Raw genomic sequence first — 21149 nt, 5'->3', positions numbered from 1 at the left:
CTTTAGCCCTAGTCCCGTCTCTCTTCTCCGCCTAGTCTCTACGTGTCCTCCGCCTAGTCTCTACGTGTCCTCCGCCTAGTCTCTACGTGTCCTCCGCCTAGTCTCTACGTGTCCTCCGCCTAGTCTCTACGTGTCCTCCGCCTAGTCTCTACGTGTCCTCCGCCTAGTCTCTACGTGTCCTCCGCCTAGTCTCTACGTGTCCTCCGCCTAGTCTCTACGTGTCCTCCGCCTAGTGTCCAGTTTCAGCTCCGTGCATAGTTTGTGTCCCGTTACGTGTTTGTCCTCCTTCGGCCTGTGTTACGTCACAGGATGTGTGTTATTCGTCCTCCTGCCAGAGAGTCCTTGTTAGCACAAAGTTAAGTATTGTTTGAGTTTGGTTGTTCCTTTGTTTTTGTGTCTTTATTTATACTTTTGTGTTTACCATCATTAAAAGACTTTTTATTTTTTTGGTCATACAACCCCTCTGCCTCTATGCCTGCTCCTTCCGCCCAGGGTGATCAACACCAGCCATTACACGCAGTTCGTGACATAACACTAGAAACACTGGCGGTTTTTAGACCTACTAAAACCACAATTCTCCACACCAAACAGCCTTGGCATTTCCTTTTTTTTTCTCCTAAATGATACAATGTTCCCCAAACATTTATCTAATTTGACATTAAGTGCTGGTCCCCATTGCACAGGCGCTGGCCAAATCAAACAGCCATAAAGTAAAAAACTGGTTATTTGACTGAAACTAAACATGCATGTGTGTGTTTGCGGTACCTCGAGTCTTCTTCTTTCTCTGTAGTGTGACAGTCAATATAAGAGCAAAGAGAATCAGCACCAGAACCACAGACACAGTAATGATGAGAATGGATGTTGGAAATCCTGCAAAAAAACATTATTCTGATCATTTAGATTCTAATTTTAACCAAACAGTTATTCAATTACAGCAAGTGCCCTTTTCTTGTGTTTTTTCTTTTTTTTTTTTTTTATATATAAAGTGTATGTGCGTGTGGAACCCTGTCTTTGCCCCTCAACAATAAAATGTAACTAATAATTTCAGTTTTGCTAAATAAAAGGATCTGGCTTGCATTAGTCACATGACTGCCATTAACCAATGCTCGCCCTTGAGGGGTATGAGCTCGCAAAGTGCACACACATTTTCTGCAAGTTGGTGTCCTTTTATAAACTGCACAAGTAGTGGTGGTCAATAACCGCTAGCTAACTGGGTAAGGGTGTTACAGGGGGTTTGTAGCTCTGTCCACCGTTTTAGTAAGTTACAGGACCTTTCCCTTCTTTTCTGGAGGGCTTTTATTTCACTAAAAACTATCTAATATGGATTACATAATTATGGATTATTATATTTATGATATTCAAATAACTCCACTGTTTTAAATATATATATATATATTAACAGATATTAGGTTTATATTACAAATTAGATAAAATGTTGATTTTACAGCAGTAAAATGATTGTATCTCTACAGTTTAAACATTTAATAAGCACTGCATGTGCATGTTTGTGCTTTATGTGTATGGATTTTTAAAAATTATTACTAATAATGTAACAAATATTCCAGACATGCCTCGTAAGGAGTGGAGGAAGAAACAGCTACAAAATGAGCTGTGAGGCTGCTAAAGGCAGTGGATTCCTCAACCGTTGGATTACAAAGAGCACAGGTAACATTAACACATGTACCAGTTGTTGCATTGTAGAGGTATTCAAGAAGAAAAACAATAATAAAAAAAGTTGCAATATTTTGGTTCTATACTATTTTCTATCATTACTTTATCATGGACTAGGTGCAAAAGTTAAGTGTAGATAATTAAATAATAGATTATTAAATTGTGCGTTGTTCTCAGATAAACAGCAAGTGGAGGGTGATAGTTCAGATGAGGAGATGGAAGGAGGAAGCAAGGCAAAGACTGAGTCACAGGAGAAAGAGACTGGAGTGAGAAAGTCAGAGAGTGAGCCAGAGCCCAGAGAGGAGGAGAGTGAAGCCAGTGAAGCCGTAGAGAGGACATTCTCAAACCTACTTGGACTTGCACACCCAACTGATCCTGCCCATGTCATACAATTCCACATACAGTATGATGAGGCCTTTATTCTAATGTGTAATAATATTGGATCCTGCCAACCAGTACTGTCATTTATCTTTTCATTCATTTCATTCTGGACCATTGCACAGGAAATTTTAATAAGTCACTTTTTATGCATATTTGCACAACCATTAGCCACTTTAAAATATATATATACTTTCTTTATTTTCTTCTATAGTTCTATATTTTGTAATAATTTTATTATGCCCTTATTTGTAAAGTTTATTTTACAAGTTAAATTTATTTTCTTTAGTATTTCTCTTTATCCATATTTATTTCTTATGAATATCCAAAGAATAAAGAGAGACGATCGTTTCAAAAGAAGTGGTATGAGAATAATCCATGGCTAGAGTATTCTCCAAGTGTTGATGCTATGTTGTGTTTCAGCTGCCATCTTTTCTTAAATGATGAAAAGTACACAAGTCGCAAAACCTGGAAAATGGAAGGGTTTAGTCGGTGGAGAAGGGCTTTAGAAAGGATTAAAGAGCACAGTGACTCAGAGACTCACATGTGTGGTATGGTGGGGTGGAACTCATTAAAAAAAGTTTTTTGAAGCTTTTGAAGTAGCTGACCAAGTGTCACAAGCTGCAAAAGACAAAGAAAGAGAGAGAAACAAAGAAATTTAGTCTCATTTGATAGACATCACTCTTTACCTAGCAAGACAGGGTATGCCTTTCAGGGGAGATGATGAGACCTTGTCAAGCCAAAATCGAGGAAATTTCTTAAAGTTAGTTGTTCAGCAAGTATGACAGAGTAATTAATTTACACCTTGATGCCATAAAAGAGCAACAGGCACCTGGAAAAAGACCTCTCATCTCGCTCCTCTCAAACAGAAGTCAGATTGACATAATCAAAGCCTTGGCCACATCAGTAAGACGTGTCATCCAAGCAGAAATGCAAGAATGTGAAACCTTTTCTATCAGGTTTATGATAGGATGGATGAAACCACAGATGTGTCGCACACAGAGCAGGTTTCCTTTGTTGTCAGATATGTGCACAACATGGAAATCAAGGAGCGCTTCCTTCAGGTGTGTAATGTGGAGTCAAGAACTGGAGATGAAAAGCTAGTGATGGCTCTACTTAAAGAAAATAATCTAAAGATTGACAACATCCGGGGTCAAGGTTATAATGGGGCTGCAAACGTGAGCGGGCGCTTTGAGGAACTTCTGTCAAGAATACAAAAAAAAAATCCAAATGTCCACTGTCAGGCACACTGCCTTAATCTGGTTTTAGTAGAGAGCGCCAAAGTCAAACGTGTTTTGTCAGCTTTTTCAACCTAATTGAAAAGCTTTACACTTTTGTGGCCAATTCATCCAAACGACACTCTGCATTTATTAAAATACAGGAGAAGTTGCACCCCGATCAGCGCCCACTGGAGCTGCAGAAGCTGTCAGACAATAGGTGGGCCTGCAGAGAAGCTGCCCTCAAGACAATGAGGAAGATCCTCCCAACTGTCATGCAGTTTCTAGAGAAAATACTACAGCAAGATCCTTCAGACTCTTCAGCAGGTGATGCAATGATCCTTCTCAAAAGCATAATTTTAAATTATCCTGTGTCTGGAGATCACCTGTCCCATCTTCCAAGTGACTGCTACTGCATCTGATGCATTGCAGAAGAAAGACATTGACCTGGCTGCAGCATACAAGATTGTTGGTGTTTTGCAGAGCCTGGACCACAGCAGAACAGAGGAAGAGTTTGAGAAAATTTATGAACAGGCTCGAGAAAAGGCTGCATTAGTGGGCCTGGACCCCCCCATCTGAGGTCCCTGGACAAGCTCGGAGGAGGAAAGAGCCAGCAAAGTCTAAGTTTGGTACCAGAACAGCTACTGCTGATGACCATGCTTTCACAACTTCCCAATAATACTACCGTGTTAAAGTGTTCTATGTTTTTGTTGACACAATGACACAGGAGCTTCTGAGACGCTTTAAAGGAGAAGATAAATCCACCTTGGAAATCTTGAATGCCTTACATACCCTGACAGCCCCATGACGGAAAATAATCTTAAAAGAGGCCCATCAAGCTGTAAAGAAACTCTGCGAGTTCTATGACATTAAGGAGGAAGACAAATTACAGACAAAGGTCTTTTATGCTTCATACTCATGGCCCCACCAGTCAGTGTGGCATCCATTCTGTCAGTGGTCAAAGAAAACAATGCACATCTGATCTTCCCCAACATGACTGAGCTGCTGAAGACATATGGAACACTCCCAGTGTCCACAGCAACTGTGAACTGAGCGTTCTTTCTCAAAACTAAAACTAGTTAAAAACAAACTTCGCGCCCTTTGCTCAGAGGAGAGGTTGTCAGACCTTCTGTTTTGGCAGTTGAGAAGGATGTTCCAGTCAACCACAGTGATGTCATTGACATTTTTTGGGACATTTCAGCAAACAGAAAGTTACTGTTATAATTTGGAACAGGACATGAAAAGCATCTTATTTCTTCCTGCTCTTTCCAAAACATACCCTGTGTTGTTTTTGTTTTCTGATTAATAAAATGTTTATTCTCCTGTTGGTTTATTTTTTTACTGTTGTATTTTAATATTTTAATAAAGGAAAGAAAGAAAGAAAGAAAGAAAGAAAGAAAGAAGATTTTACAGTTCTACAATCTAATCCCTCCCATTTAAAGTTGATGCTGTGATGTTCTGTGCTCTGTGATGTTTAGAAGGTGCTAACAGGGCACACACACACACACACACACACTAACTGTATAGATTTTTTTTTAATACATTCTCACCCTACAGATGTGGTCATTAAGACTGCGCGTGTTTTCCCGCGGGATGCCTCAATTTAGCGCGCGGGGCGCCGCAACTTGCCGTAAGCAACATTCGGGAATTTAAATAAATGTGTTGTGCTTCACTGAATATCCGCCAGATGGCGCATGGAAGGACTTTATTTAAACGCCGGACCAAGTACTGTACAACGAAGAATTGTGTATAATTACTTAGTCTAAAACAATATTGTTCCCAATGCTGAAGCAAACATGAATTTTATTTTGCTTTACAACAGATCTTTCATGATAAATGTGTGTATATGTGCTTCATATTATTTTCATAATGATGAAATGAGATGCCCAAAATCGTGCTTTAAAATTCTTAATAAGTTTCTTATATATTTTTTGTAATGTTTTAACAGGGACAAAACAGTGAAAGACATGGCAATGTCTCGGTTTACATGGTGTTGAAATTAATTTTTTAATTTCCTGATAGTAGGCTATCTGATAGTCTTAACTATGCGAATGTCCTGATTCGTGAATATGCCAACATATCTTATTTAAAACGTAAAAAATGTGTCGACATCATCAGAAGACATGAATGAACTATATATATATTATATTATTAAGTAAATATTATCTTATGACCACAAACTTTTTCGGGCTTTTTATAATAATCATCATATTTGCTGTTTGTGTCCAGCATTTAATAATTATTTCATACTTTATTTAACCACGGCTGGAAATAATAGCTGGAATGTGATGTGATTGTGAATTCATGACTAAAATAAAGCAGTTTGTCTTTTGTAAAGTACTTTCACTTTACAAAAGGCAGCGTTTTTATCAAAAGGTTGATAAACGCGTGTTGTACAGTATATACACCGCGACAGCGCGCGCAGTTACTCACTTCTCACCTTTCATGTAGGTCTGCTCGGACTAATTCGTTTTAAACCCCTCAAAACTGCGTGTATATACAGCTCAAAACCTCCATCAGTTATTAAAGATAGCATCTATTTAGAAAAAAAGCCCCAGTGATTTCGGAGCTTCAGGAAATCTCCCGGCGCTCTGCGCATAACACCGGGCCAACTCATGTCGGAAAGAATTTATAAACGGTTTCTAAACGTGGGCTATTGTTTTATTTTTACTTATAGTATTTGTTCATTTAATTTAAATGAGGTTTGGGCTCAGGACTTCGATTCGGCATCGTGATTCTCCTCTTTAATTTACTCCATAGTTTTAATCAGCGCTCAGCCGCATGCATTAAGTTTTCCAGAGCGACCGGCAGGAGTAGACTAATGATTATGAACACGTCGGGAAAACAGCAAGCAGACTGACTCTGACCATTTATAAAAACATTTGCGTTCATTTTCTGTCGCGCTCAAGTTCACCAAAAACAATACAGAGCAGCGCAGCTTATTTGCTTTCAAACATTTATAAAACCACGTTTTTTCGTTATTGTGAGTGCGCTTAAATAAAGTTGAGTCTTATAAAGGCATGTAGTCTTATATAGTTTTATTATATAGTTTTTGCACATTAATCAGAGTCCTCATCTGTTACATTTTTGAGGTCAATAGTTTTTTTTCAGCCTGTCACGGCGTGCGCCCAAATCAATATCGCTCCTCGCTCACTAGTTAGGCGGCCTCTCCTTCAGATATGCGAAGAAGCGGGGCTGCAGAATTAGGCACGAATAGTGAAGAAGAGCTTTCCTTGCTAATGATCCCGGGTTCATCCGCGCTATAAAATACTCGGGGTTTGTTGGTTTACAGTGGATTTTACTACGCGGTGTGAGTGAGACGCGGACACACAACGCGGAAGTGCGGCATGCAAACGGGGCAAATGGAACGCGGCCCAGAGACTTCAAAGAACAGCCAGCGTGTGCGGACGGAGGCAGGAGCTGCTGTCCGCGGATGGCCGTCGTACTCGTATTTTATAGCGCAGGGTGCAAACCCGGGATCATTGGCATGGATGAGTTATGTCCAGCTCTGTACCAGCATGTCATGTGGGCATTATAAGACTAAAAAGTGGCAGCTGGCACGCCTAAAAATAGACGCAGGTTAATTTTTTTATAGTCTAAATTAAAATCCTCCTCTTTAGTGCCTCCTATTCCTATTAATCCTATTGTTCTTTTAGTGTCACTGCGTGTGCTTACAATGCCAGACAACATTCAAATGCAAATTATTCACTCTCCCCAAGTGTGAATCAGCTGTTCTCACCTATACATATTAACCTATACGTTCTCACCTAAAGTGTTTAGGTAAAATTCCACCTATACAAGTGTGACAAATATGCAAAGAAAAAAAATAGGAAGGGGCAAATATTTTTTCATGGCACTTCACGTGTAGTCAGATTGTTCCACTGGGCTGAAACTGTAGCAGGTGGAGTTATAGCACTTTTCAAATCACACTTACTATACACTGATATGAATAACTTTGAATGATGAATGCTACGTTAATATGATCTTATGATCTTAATATGACCCCCCCCCGGTCAGCGCCACTTCTAACCAACCAAACCCCCTCTCTGACGTCTGCTCGGTCTTGTTAATTTGTTTTAAAACCCCCAATTCTGTGAATTCCCCCAGCAGCGAAACCGGTTTGATGACTTCACACCTGTTGTAAAGGTGAGATGGGGGATTACAGTAACTGTGGGTGCGCTGAATAGACTAAAACAAAATCATGTTTGCTTCAGCATTGGAAACAATATTGTATTAGGCTAACTTTATTAAAGATTATACACTTTTGTATTCTTTGTCCACACACGTGGGCAATTTTTAGATATTGATCCTTTCTCGATGCAGCGAATTTTCTGAGCAAATTAATAATAATTTCCATGAATGAAAAGGAGGAAGAAGAAAAGGTTACGCGAAAATAAGAAAAAGCTTTAGAGGTAAATGCTGTGAAATGCTTCAAATGAACAGATTCTGCCTATAACAGGTCAGGGACAGTGAGGCTGGATCCAGCAGCGCACCACATCCCACATCATAATACATGCTGATGATGACCAACACGTCTCCCCTGATCTACCAGAGCCAAGTAAAAAGAATGGCAATCAAACAGAATAAAATTAGTAGCAGCATTAACTTGTGCTAGTTATTATGATGGTGGTCAATATTAATTGAAATAATGTTTCTCAGCATTATTTTGTGTTAATATTGACTACCATAATAATTAAAGAATAAAATAAAAAATATTGTCTTTATAGGTTTATATGTTGTTTGTCTTGATGTTCTTTTTTTTGTTTGTTTCTTTGACCCAATATATGTTCAGTGATACTTCAAATAACATGTTTAAATAGCATTGATTTCTGTACTGTGTTATATTTTTATACTAGTAACTGGTGTTAAAAATGTATCTCCACATTAATGAGCCAATGTATTATGGTGTGGGCTGCTGTGGGCCAGGAAGTCCAGGGCCACTTTTTGGTCCCAGTCCGCCCCTGCAATAACGAATGAAGAAAGCGCAGTTAAAGCCCGGGGATTCTGTGTTCCGCGGGGGCCAGTCGTGAATAGCTGGCACTCAGTGACAGCCAATAAAATTGAAGCATTTTTGCCGCTTTCCACGTGGTGTGGCGTTGCTTAAATAATATCTGTATAATATCCGTATATTCTATAAAATCGTCCAGACCCTGGTTCGAATCCTGCTCTGGGTGAAAATGTAATAAATGTGAATCCTTTGTTTTACACTTTTTGCTTATGATAATCATTAAATTATAGCAACTGTGAGGTGAGTGCTAATGTGTTTCATAGCTTAAGCAAAAAAAATTTCTCAATTGCAAACATGCATTTAGTACTGAAGCATAACTTGATAATATAATAAAAATATCGTGGTATTTTAGCGAATAGCACCGGAATTTTGAGCACTGGCTGGGAATCGAACCCGGGTTTCCCGCATGACGGACGCATCACCTACCACTGAGCCACCAGTACCAGTCTGCGTCAGAAGCGCATAAATATAGGCTAACGTCATACATCTTTGTAGTCCTTTTGCGCACGCGCGGGTGCGTTACAATAATAATAATAATAATAAATTTGGAGAACTACTACTACTACTAATAATAATAATTCTGAATGAAAATGAAGAATAAATACATATCAGTTTGGGCTTGACACGTTTATGAGCTCTGTCGCGTGCCGTCAATGGGCGCCTAAGAGACATAAAATTTTTCGGCTTCAGTAGACACACAATACTTTAGACTGAAACACGACTGCCCCTACAGGTATTGAAGGGCATTTTCACAGCTTGCCGCGCGCACTCGCGGCAAGTCGTGGGATCCCTTTTCCGAAAACGTGCGTTTTTTAAGGCCAGATCTGTACCATGACCACTGCTGTCTTTTGTACTACTAATCCTGGTTTCAGTTTATTTCCCAGTGTTTTTTTTAATCTGTTGCCTTATGGTTCCAAGCATTGTCACCAATCTTTTTACATTTTATTTTTATCTTAAAGCACTGCTTTAATCAGCTAACTAGGCACATTTTAATGTCTCAGAACAACACAGCCCTGCCCTCCAGCACTATCAGCAGCAGGAGCAGCAGTAATCCCTCAACAGCAACATTGTACACCATCAGGTAAAACATAGGCTACATTTGCTTTGCATTGTCCCCACCTGATGACAGTCATACAGTATGATGCAATTCCATATTAGATTCGTCATGAACGTGAGTTGTTGTTGTTATTCATCTTGTTCGATCTTTTTTAACTTTGAGCACCCGCCCCCATTAAACGTCTCTGCACGGCCCTGATAAATACCACACATGTGGAAGTACAATAATACAATAATAGGTAGGAATGTCACTGGGGCAGCAGTTTTAAATTTCAGAAGCCACTCGGGTTGTTATAGTGATTTTACTTCCTCAAGCAGACTGAACACCAGGCCAGAAATCCTGAGCAACACCCACAATATAGCTGTGGGAAAATATATACTTTATCTTTATTTTTATTTATTTATTTTTATTTTTTTTAAGGAAGATTGTAGCCGAGGCTTAAATCATTTACATCTCCCAGATGTGGCCATTTTCCTGTCACTGTTTGATCTGTGTATTGTTTCTCATATAAATAAATGGAAGTAAAGGCTCAAAAACACATGATATTGTACAAACCCTGAGATGAGGGGGTGGAGTTTGGTTGGATAATATTATTTAGTGGATTAGCTGAAATAAAAATCAGACATGATGAGTGATGTGAGAGAAATGTGATGAAAAGGACAAGAAGAAGTTTATACCTGTTGTTGAGGGTGTGTTCTTAGCATTTACTGATGGACTCATGGAGTGTGTTGAAGTGGAGTGTGTGGTGTGGGTGGTGTATGTGTCATCTGTGGTATATGTGGAGTGTGTGGTGTGTGAGACAGTACTGATGGAAGGAAAATCTGAAAGATAAAATAAACAGTATTTTTAAATTCCAGACTCACATAATCTAGATTTAAAATCAATAATCCTCATTTATCCCCGAGTTCACAAACTTGATAAATAATTCCTGTTCTACATTGTCCACGGTGCTTAAACACTTAGGGGTCTGCGGCACCGTCAGGGGGACAAATAAAAAAAGAATTTTCCAGTAAACGTGGAAAGAACTAAACATTCTCAGTCCTTTTTGATCATATATTAAGTGTAATACATCATGTGACTCTGTAAAGGCTCTACGTTTATTTCTGTACACTCACAATATCCACAAAACACTGTGCTTTTGTTAAATAAAGAAAATAAACAGAGTTCGCTTTCAGCCGTCTCAGTCTCCGTCACTATCTTTCTGTAACACGTCACTAAAATAAACTGAAACTCAGAGAATACTGCAGACACACAGACATGAGAAATATAACTATAGAAAGATTAAAGGGTCTACTTTTAAATTAAGCAATTTAAATTAAAAAATAAATATTCTTAGTTTATGTAATCTGTATGAGTCCAAGGAGAAGCAGATCCGTCTTCTCGTTCTGTATTTACTTTGTTCTGTCTCACTTCTTTATCTTATAATGACCTGAGACAGGACACGCCCACAATGTACTCACAGGGTAACAGTCTGGGTAATCTACTCACAAGGCCACGCCCCCAACACACACACACACACACACACACAGACCCAGTGAGTTTCCTGTGTGTGTGTAAAATGGCATGTGCCAGAAAGTTATTAAATCTTATATAATCCTCCTTCTGATCATATTAAACTATTATTTTATTTTTCCTCCTTTTTTCACCAGCTTTTACTGGTTTTTGTAAAATATTCTCTTTTAATGTCACTTATATATTTTAGATTAGCATGTAGATAACACTGCTAATCCTGCTAACATACTGCCTTATGTAGCTTAGCGCAAACACTTCAGATCCCTGTGGCTAAGCTAATGCCTTATGTAGCTAACAGATGTTGGTGAGTATCAGCTGTGTAGATTTTTAGATGTAAATGTAAATCGTAATGCAAACAGTATAAGTCGTTGTATGACATTACAAAAGCTCAATGACAATATGTTCATGATTAATAAATTAATGTAAGATTATTTTACTCTCCTCTGTGTAACACTCACCTGTTTTAACCAGCAGTCGAATCTCTGTGATTTTATCATGCCCTGTCTGATCTATCCCACACCAGTAAGTTCCTTCATCCTCTGGTCTCAGATCAGTGATGGTGACGGTGAAGACTTTGGCTGTTGTGTCGTCATACAGAGAGAATCTGGAGTCTTTAGCAGGAGATCCAGACTGAACAGGAATGTCTCTATTCCCCACAGATGGACATTTACCTCTGCAGAGAAACTTGTTGTTCTTTTCATATTCAGATGTGTAGGGACATTTAATCTGAACTGATCGTCCTCTGTATCCAGTTACTGTAGTTACAGCATCAGTACCAGCTGGAGAATAATATACAGTGGAATGAAATATGATCCAGGACCATGGTGTAACATATAAGACCAAAATGAAGCTCAGTATCTAGGAATATTAAAGTGTAAACATTGTGACACGTGTAAGAGAAGAGACAGGTACAACAGATACACATACAGTAGGAGAAACCAATACAGGGATTTTAAATAACAAACACTCAGAGACTAATAATCTAAATCCTACACGTCCTACAACAGGACTATCTGCTCTCGGCTAGACTCGATAGAAAACACTAAACTCACATTCTGTGTTGAACAACAGGAAGAAGAGAGATGAGACTGCAGGCCGACTGCACTGATAAAGCATTAGTCCTGATCTTTAAACACATAACCTGTAGTTAAGGACTGTTGTTCAGCTCGTATACAGATACACAAACTCTTCAAAGTCAATTTTACACTGAAAATAAGTAGAGATAATGTTCCCATGTGTAGGTGACTTGAACATGTAGGTTTCCTCATGCAGTAAGTGAAGTGGAAGCTCCTCTGTGTGCTTCTGAAGATAACCAGGAGCTCTCAGCACCCCTGAGAACTTCACTACTTTAAACACTGGAACCTCTCTATAAAAGTTCTGTGCTAAATGTCCATCAGTGCAAAGCTTTAATGTGACACTGATACTGAACACTGAGACTGATGAGGATTTGGAAGTGTTTGTACTTACCTAGAATCAGGCAGAAGGTGAAGATGAGGACCATCTCCATTCTACATCCAGACTCACAAACTCCTCAGATAATAATAATTAAAAATGTTCAGTTAGTTATCGTACACACACACACACACACACACACACACACACACACTGTCTCTGTTTCTCTGACTGTACAGGGTGTGTGTTACTAGATAGTAGCATGACGTCCACTTCCACTTTTAAGCCAGTGACAGAAAACCACTCAGGAAGTGTATGTGTGTGTGCTCAGCTACTCTAGGATAAGTGTAGTGTTAGTGAGATAAAGTGTTTCACCATCCACTTCACATGACTTACTGATGTTGACATCTGATGACAGATGTTACTGTCACTGTTTCTAGTGAAGTGTCGGTCGTGAACGTTACGCCTATTTAAAGTGATCCTGCCTGGGATGTTAACAAGTTATTGGTCAACTACAGTACATGTCATGATGTGTAGTGGTGTGTGTGTGTGTGTGTGTGTGTGTGTATCCACTGAGCAGGAGGTGACGGGCGGGGTTACAGACACAGCACACAGGGAGATGGATTTACAGTAGGAGAAAGACAAGAAAACAGGCGATACACAGACGAGACGCTGGAAAAAGTGTGAAAATGAGTGACAACATGAAGTTAGAGTTTAGAGTGTGTGAGTTTAAAATTTAATATTGAGCAGGCTTTAAATAAAATTCATACACAAAGATTTAATGTAATAGTAATAGTAATTATTTGTACATATAATTTCACATTTTTTTTATAATAAATTTGTTTAAGCAACAAATATATTGTATCTACAGTACAGGCCAAAAGTTTGGACACACCTTCACTCATTCAATGTGTTTTCTTTATTTTCATGACCATTTACTGTACATTTGTAGATTCTCACTGAAGGCATCAAAACTATGAATGAACACATGTGGAGTTATGTACTTAACAAAAAAAAAGGTGAAATAACTGAAAACATGTTTTATATTCTATTTTCCTTAAAATAGCCACCCTTTGCTCTGATTACTGCTTTGCACACCCTTGGCATTCTCTCAATGAGCTTCAAGAGATAGTCACCTGAAATGGTTTTCCAACAGTCTTGAAGGAGTTCCCAGATGTGTTTAGCACTTGTTGGCCCCTTTGCCTTCACTCTGCGGTCCAGCTCACCCCAAACCATCTCGATTGGGTTCAGGTCCGGTGACTGTGGAGACCTTTTTTTGTTAAGTACATAACTCCACATGTGGTCTTTCATAGTTTTGATGCATTTAGTGAGAATCTACCAATGTAAATGGTCATAAAAATAAAGAAAACACATTGACAGATTAATGAGAAAGTGTGTCCAAACTTTTGGCCTGTACTGTATATACAGTAGGTACTCAATCGAAATCGCTATTACCGCTGCGCTCACCACTGCAGCAAAACGACTAAATAAAAGTAGAGTCTTATAAAGGCTATGTAGTCTTATATAGTTTTATTATATAGATTTTACACATTAATCTGGCAAACTTTTTCTGATACACACCCAGCGTCAGTTTTCTAAAAGGCTAGAAATAAAGGTATACATTTACTTTGCTTAAATTCGATGCAAATAAGAAACTCATATTTAATTTAAATTTTAAATCTGTACTGTAATTTTAGTACTGTGATTGTAAATTCATTTAATGTTTCACTTGTATTTCATAAGGTTTTGCCAGCGGTGGTACAGTGCAAGTGGGGTCATTATTTATTAAAGAAAGTTATGATAAGCATAACAGCCTACTGCATTTAATTCTTATAATAACGCAAAAGCACAAGCGGGGCTAAATGACATCGACAGCTGCTGACGCAGTAGAACGTCCTGACAATGTTTTAATTTTATGGTCATTTATTTTAGTTAATAAATCTACTACAAATTTAAAGAACACAAAATATAAGATGACAAAAAACCTACATGCGTAGTTTTTCTAATTACACGTGCAAAAATCTAAAGGCTCATGTTGTTAACATTTATTTTGCTTAAATTCGATCCTAATAAGTTTTAATTCAATTTGAATTCTATGTTTGTACTGTAATTTTAATACTGTGATTATGAATTCGTTTAACTACAGTGTTTCACTTGCTTTTATCCGCTACTACATGCAGCTCTAAAGGAGCTTCAGCTCATTAATCCTGCAGAGAATGAATTAAGTAAGGCCTGAAGAGTAACGCACAAACCCAAATGCAAATATATATATATATATATATATATATATATATATATATATATATATATATGCATATATATATATGTGTATATATGCTGTGTAAGAGAAGGAGCGGAGTCTGTTTGTGAGTAGCACGTGCGGCTTCAAAATTCTGTGTGCTTTGAACCCTGTTCATGTGCTTGAGGACTTCCTGATGTTACAGGAATCTGCTGAATGGTTGAACACGTGGTTATACAGCCTCAGGATTTGTTTCTCCATTAAGACATATGGTCACTAAAGGTGGTGAGAACTTCAGAAGACTGTTATGGTACCATAGACTGACTGGTTAAAAAGAATAAAACCCGGGTATTGGTTTAAACTGTTCATTTTTTCCTTTTCTTTGTTAGTGAGTTCAAATCTATAAGGGAGATTTAAATGTGTGGACCACTCTGTTAAAATCAAACCCTTGTAATTTGTGCTCCATGTACAGTTTGTGTCTGTATTCTCTGAGGATTTGGGGTACAGGGATAAGGGACTACTGATGTTAAATTGTATAATAGAATAGAAAGCTTTATAAATAACCTATATGTCCTTCTCTGAGGTTAGACTGTCTTTAGTCCTAAATAAACTTTGATTCCTATGAGTGATTCTGAGATGCTTAGTAAATATGGGCCCAGTTTTATTTTCTTAAAGACCATTGACCATTAAATATTCAGTGATCATGTTTTCAAATAATATAATATTTGATGAGAAGCTTTTGGTGCTGATATTCTCAGTTGTTGTCTATTTGGAATAAGAAGTATGTATTATTGTAATAGTAATGTATTATTAAGAGATTCACTGTCATTTGTTCAGTGTTGATGCAGCCCTAGATGATGGCTCCCTTGGGAGACTTGTGAATGATGACCATATAAAACCAAACTGCAGAATGAAGACCATCCGTGTGGATGGTAAACCTCATCTTTGTTTATTTGCCATAAGAAGCATCTGTCCTGGTGAAGAGATCACATACAATTACGGCGATTCTGAGTGGCCATGGCGATGCAAGGTATGTAGATGTTAGTAATTTTGTGCATTATTTTAAAGCATTGGTGTATATTAAATGCTTTAAGCAGTTTAACACACTTAACATCTGGTTTCTTCCAGAGAATGTGTCTTACAGTATGTTGCTATAAGTGCAGGAGCAGGATGCAAATTTTTCCCTTCAAAGTTTTTTTTTTGCATCTTTTGTCTATGGAATCATGCTCACTGTGTTATTAGGGATAGTCCATAAGGACGCTAGTTTTTGGGACAGTGTTCTGTATTAGCGTTTATAAATTGGTATCAGGTCTAAAACAGTGCTGATGTGCCTGTTCGCATGCAACATGTTTAGCATTCATTGCGTAAACATTGGCACATGGAGAAACACAATTGCAGCTCAAACTGTGAGCTAAATAGCGATATCCAATATTTAGCATGTCTGTAATGTAAGTTAACTGACTTTTGATAAATTCAATATTTAAGTTTGCATATACGGTAGTAAAGCCACTTCTGTGTGAAAGCTTTATAAGATTATAAGAAATAAGATTGCTGAGTCGACTGATTACAAGAAATAGCACAAAAATATTTTTGTTTGCTTGCTTTATGCCCGTAAATATTTAAAACCTTCAAAACTTTTTTTAGATGACATCATCTAAGAATTCACCACCCCCAGAACAAGATACAGCAGATAAAAAGGCATCCAAAAAGGTGATGTAGAAAAGAGTAAAGTGTTATTCTTACGATTACAGTTACTCTTACAAATGTGTGCACTGTTTATTATGTCTCTGCACAGTGTGGACATTGTAGCGTTTTTATTTTCTGAATATGCAAACTTTGACTTTATCTTTTGTATACATTGTTTGATATTCTGCTGGATAAGTTTTTTTTTTTCTCTTAGTAAAAGTGTTTCTGAATGTGAAATTTTATTTCTTAGTGCCCGATAAGCGAGTTGCCATCAGACAGTGCTGCCTGTGAAGAACAGACCGTAGTAACAGACGAGGTAAATTAGTTATTCTGCATTTAAGTAAAGTCGTGTTTGTGAGAACTGTGTTGACGTACACATTTAGTGCAGTGTTTTACCTTTCTGTAGCTGAATATAACCTGATAATTGTTTTGTTCAGCATTCTACCCATGAATTACACAGCACATCTCAGTCAGAAGTCAGAGCTGAAGTAGAATTTAATATTCAAACCCTTTGCCTGTAGTAGAATATTTTTCTTTTTCCTGAATTTCAGGTTACCCTTGGTATGGCCCAATTGTCCTCAGAGAAGCAGAATTATATTGAGAAGAACGGTAAGGAGAAGGTAATATTGAGAATTACATGATTCAGGAAAATGATTACCTGTAGTCTTTACCTATTGAGCTATAAGTCTAATACCTGGATGTTTTCTATTCTTAATATTTCCAGGTTTATCCTGTCAAAGAGTCGTTGGTTAAAGAGGAGCTAAGCTTTTGCTTATCAACACAAGGACTTAAACAGGTATTTAAATATTTTGATGGATTTGTTAGACATTATTTACAATATTTGACCTTTTTTATTAAAACTGGAACAACACATTGTCAGTATAGGTTTTGATACTGTGTGAATGTGTTTGTATACACCGTTCCACACTGTGCCTAACCCTGGGTTATCTTCTTTTTAAACCCTACTTTTAACTCCATGTAAAGGAGTGTTTCACACTTGAAATTAGGGAGTGGGATTATCATCGCATTTTACCTGTTGTTCTGAAACACTGCTCTGTAGCAGGATCCACACCGCTTTTGCAGGGTTAACACCGCATTGTGGTGCCAAACATGTACAGTGTGGAACAAAGCAGGGGTAGAATGTTATGACTTGATACTTAGCAACATACAACTGATCAGAAAGGCCTTGTGTACAGTCACAGAAACTGACCAGCGTACACCTCATATCAATAACTCCACACGCTGTGTAAACAGCCATATCACCATCTGAGTAAAGTGTAAATACTGAAAGAATACTGTCATAAACACCTGAATTGGAGTAAAAAAAAAAAAAAAACATTGCAGAACTCTTAAAACAGTCGAATTATTATTGGGAAAGTGTTTTGTAGTGTTAATAAAGTTGTGTAAGACATAAATCTGTTTTATAAGGACATCCCCCTGAACATTTTCTAAGAGTATGTCCTGACTGAAGAATCTGTGTGTTGTGAGTTTTACAAAACCCTTGTCTATGAGGACACTAGTTATTATTGGGACAGTGTACTGTATTAGTGTTTATAAAATTGTGTATGACTGAAACCAGTTTTAAGAGAACACTGTTTTATTAGGACATCCTCAGAACATGTTCTCAGTGTTTGATCTGACTGAAGAATCTCAGTGTGTTAGTTTTACAAAAACCTTGTTTATCAGGACACTTGTTTTTAACAGGGACACGGGGTGGGAGATGATTCTTTGGGCCAAGAAAATGCAAAATTTAATTTAAAATTTATATATAAAAACATAATTGCAGCTTAAACTGTAAGCTGAATAGCGATAGCCAAGATTAAGCATGTCTATGATGTAAGTTAATTGACTGATGTAAGTTAATTGATAAATTCAATATTTAAGTCTGTATATACAGTCTGCCTATACAGGGGTATAGCCACTTCTGTGTGAAAGGTAGTAACGAAATAAGATTGCTAAGTCGACTGATCACATGAAATGGCATGGAAAAAAATGTTTGCTTGCTTTATGCCTGTAAATATTTTAAACCTTTACAACTGTTTTTAGATGACATCATTTAAGAATTCACCGACACCAGAACAAGATACATCAGATAAAAAGGCATCCAAGAAGTTGATGTAAGTGACACTTTTTTTTTCCTTACAAGTACTGTTACTTTTGACAGCTAGTCAAGTTCTTCCACACCAAACGCGCTCATCCATGTTTTTATGGACCTTGCTTTGTGCACTCGTGTGCAGTCATGTTGGAACAATTAAATTCAATTTTATTTGAATAGCGCTTTTAACAATTGCCATTGTCCCAAAGCAGCTTTACACAATCAGGAACAGGAAGGGGACATCCCTAACCGGTCCCCAAAAAGTTGAGAGGATGAAATTGTCTGAAATGTCTTGCTATGCTGGAGCATTCAGAGTTTTTCACTGGAAATAAAGGGCTGAAACCCCTGAAAAACAACCTCACACCAGTTCCAACATGACTGCACACCAGTGCACAAAGCAAGGGTCCATAAAGACATACAGAACATCAACAGATGCCTTTAAAAAGCTCTATACTTCAGAGAGTTGATTTCACACACTGCCTTAGTTACACTGATTGAGGCCAAATTTAACAAACCATTAACACTATCATTCACCCAAGATGTACAGTGTCTTCATCAGTTCCTTGAGAAGACTGCAAATATGGCGTTTGGGAAACTCAAAGAAACATCATCTCAGGTCTACATTGATCTAGCCAAAGCAACACTTGCAAGAATGATTGTTTTTAATCATAGACATGCTGGCGATGTGTAAAAAATGCTGCAAGCTTTCAGGAAAGGAACAGTACTGCTCTTCATGATTTTGCCCTGGGCCTCAGCAAATTTTAACAGAAACTCTGCAGTCATTTTAGTCCATGTTTGATGTTGTGTGCATGTTAAACACATTTTGACATTTCTCATGTCACTTTTACTTTAAGATGAGATTGTGTGACAGTGTGAAGCCAGTGGACCTGATGCTGAAGATAACGTTCCTGCTGGTGCCTCTAATCATGTTGGTATGGACTCATCTTTATGTATATCTGTTAATTTTTTAACCCATAATTGTATTTAGGGAATAATTAACTATAGACTAAATGTTTTATATAGTTGAAATGTTTACATTTATTAATTAGTGCATTACTAGAATATTGTTGAAATTAGGGATGCCACAACTGTGCTTTCTGTTGTATTTAGGACGAATTTAGTTATTTCTTTCCTTTAAATATACTTTTCCTCTGTATTACACAGCTTTAAATTTGTAATCAAGCAAGTTGTTAAGTGGTTAAACTGTATATGGTCAGGTTTTATAAAGTGTTTTTATAATTTCCATTAAATATGTGATGTCCGTACTGTAGTGGCAATATTTTAAGGCATATGCTGTATGTATAGTGTTGCAGTACACAGGGAAGTTCCTATTATGCAGATGTACAATTCAGGGAGATTATAGGTAAAATGTCTTTCATATTGACACCAATATGCATAAAACTACCTTTTATAAAACTTGAGAATGTACACTTGAACTACTTATTTAACATAAGTCAATGAAACCTTATTTACAGTTGAAACCAGATATTTACATACACTTTCAGAAAAAAAAAAAAACAAGCAGTTCTTTCTTTACTGAAAAAAATAAGGGTTCAAAACTTTTTCTGTTTTACTCTGATTTAATGTTTGACAGTAAAGGAACAAAAAAGGTTTTTGTGGTGTTTTTTTATTAATTTTTTAAGTGTATGTAAATATCTGGTTTTAACTGTATATAGCTTTTCTCAATTGTCATAAAGTAGTAGTTATAAAGCAGCTTTACTTAGAATAAACATGATGGAAATACAGAAAAATCAGGAAAGGATAAATAGTATCACTTGGCTGTAAAATGACTTGGCTTGGCTTGTTGCACCACTCATTTTGGGCCCCACTTTGGCCTATTTTCGGCCCAGCAAAAAGGAAGCCCCAGACCTTAAATTTCCACCACCATGCATCACTGTTCGTAGAATGTTCTTTTTTTAGAATTCAGAGTAGCAGTGATCAATATAGGTTGTTTTACATATTGTATTTTCTTCAGATGTTTGCTGGCCTTATTAGAATTTTGGGTATGTGCTTAAGAACTGTTGAGGTTTCTTATCAGTGCATTGCTTATGTCTTGCAGGTATTCAGAAGATGCCCACTGAAACACCTCCTGAAGTTCCTCAAGGTACCTGAGATTTTACATTGGAATATAGCCAGCAATGTAAGTACATGAACCTCCCCAAAATTCAAGCTTAATAAAGTAAGTATTCTTATGTACAGGAAATGAGTCTGGAACAAAGATTGGGAACCCATGAATAAGTCGAAGAGTGTGTTGGTCCAATGCTGAGATTACAGCTGTGATGAAACTTTTGAAAGCACATATAACTAAAGGGAAACTCGGCACTTTGTCTGAATGCCAGCAGTGTTAGACTTTGTAAGAAATGGAGGTCTTTGCTTGAAAAGCAAAGCCCAAAATAAGTGATACACGAGCCAGTACGTCATTTCTTTGAGATTTTTTTGTCCACTTATTTTGTTTTTCATTTACATATGCAGCAGATTGTTCTTAAATTCTACAGTTGTTCTTAAATTCTGCTTTAACATTTTATTTTGAATAACTGGTTTAGGTTTCATGTTTTATTGATTATATATATAGCTATGCCTTGTTTTATTTAGATTGTTTTGAATGGTTCAATGGATTAAGATGCCTATGAAAGTACACAGTTGTACATGATGGTGGTCTGTTTCTTCACTTGGCATGCTTGAACTAAAAAAAAGTTTTTCAATATTATCTAAGGGATAAAAATTTAATATAATAGTACTTGTGTTTATCCTGGCAATGCACTGTTGTCAATTTTGTGTGTTGCTTTTGGATATTATGTTCCAATAAAACACATTTGTCCCTGTAGTACTGTAAGATCTTTTATTGTGTGTTGTATTTGCAAAACGGTTCTTTCAAATCACCTTGGTCCTGGCAA

At 37.3% G+C, this 21149-nt stretch overlaps 1 protein-coding gene and 2 long non-coding RNA genes across 3 annotated transcripts in view; 2 read left to right on the top strand and 1 right to left on the bottom strand.

The window, feature by feature from the left end:
• LOC128506971 (CMRF35-like molecule 6) overlaps positions 1-12350 on the bottom strand; it is a 72417-nt gene extending 60067 nt beyond the window's left edge. Inside the window, 5 exon segments of the mRNA XM_053477588.1 lie at positions 766-870; positions 9887-9937; positions 10009-10152; positions 11302-11622; positions 12311-12350. Coding sequence (XP_053333563.1) covers positions 766-870; positions 9887-9937; positions 10009-10152; positions 11302-11622; positions 12311-12350 — 661 coding nt within the window.
• A 4355-nt stretch (positions 12351-16705) lies between these two features.
• LOC128506578 (uncharacterized) lies at positions 16706-18282 on the top strand. Its single transcript, XR_008355736.1, has 3 exons — positions 16706-16780; positions 16885-16956; positions 18207-18282. It is a non-coding gene; the product is annotated as an uncharacterized LOC128506578 (long non-coding RNA).
• Positions 18283-19107: 825 nt separating this feature from the next.
• LOC128506577 (uncharacterized) lies at positions 19108-20897 on the top strand. The gene is made up of 3 exons (XR_008355735.1): positions 19108-19187; positions 20315-20359; positions 20455-20897. It is a non-coding gene; the product is annotated as an uncharacterized LOC128506577 (long non-coding RNA).
• Positions 20898-21149: the final 252 nt, after the last annotated feature.

This window comes from Clarias gariepinus, chromosome 18 (genome assembly GCF_024256425.1).
Source record: "Clarias gariepinus isolate MV-2021 ecotype Netherlands chromosome 18, CGAR_prim_01v2, whole genome shotgun sequence".
NCBI classification, from domain to species: domain Eukaryota; kingdom Metazoa; phylum Chordata; class Actinopteri; order Siluriformes; family Clariidae; genus Clarias; species Clarias gariepinus.
The sequence above is the reverse complement of the archived record's forward strand: the minus strand, read 5'-3'. Positions and strand labels throughout refer to the sequence as shown.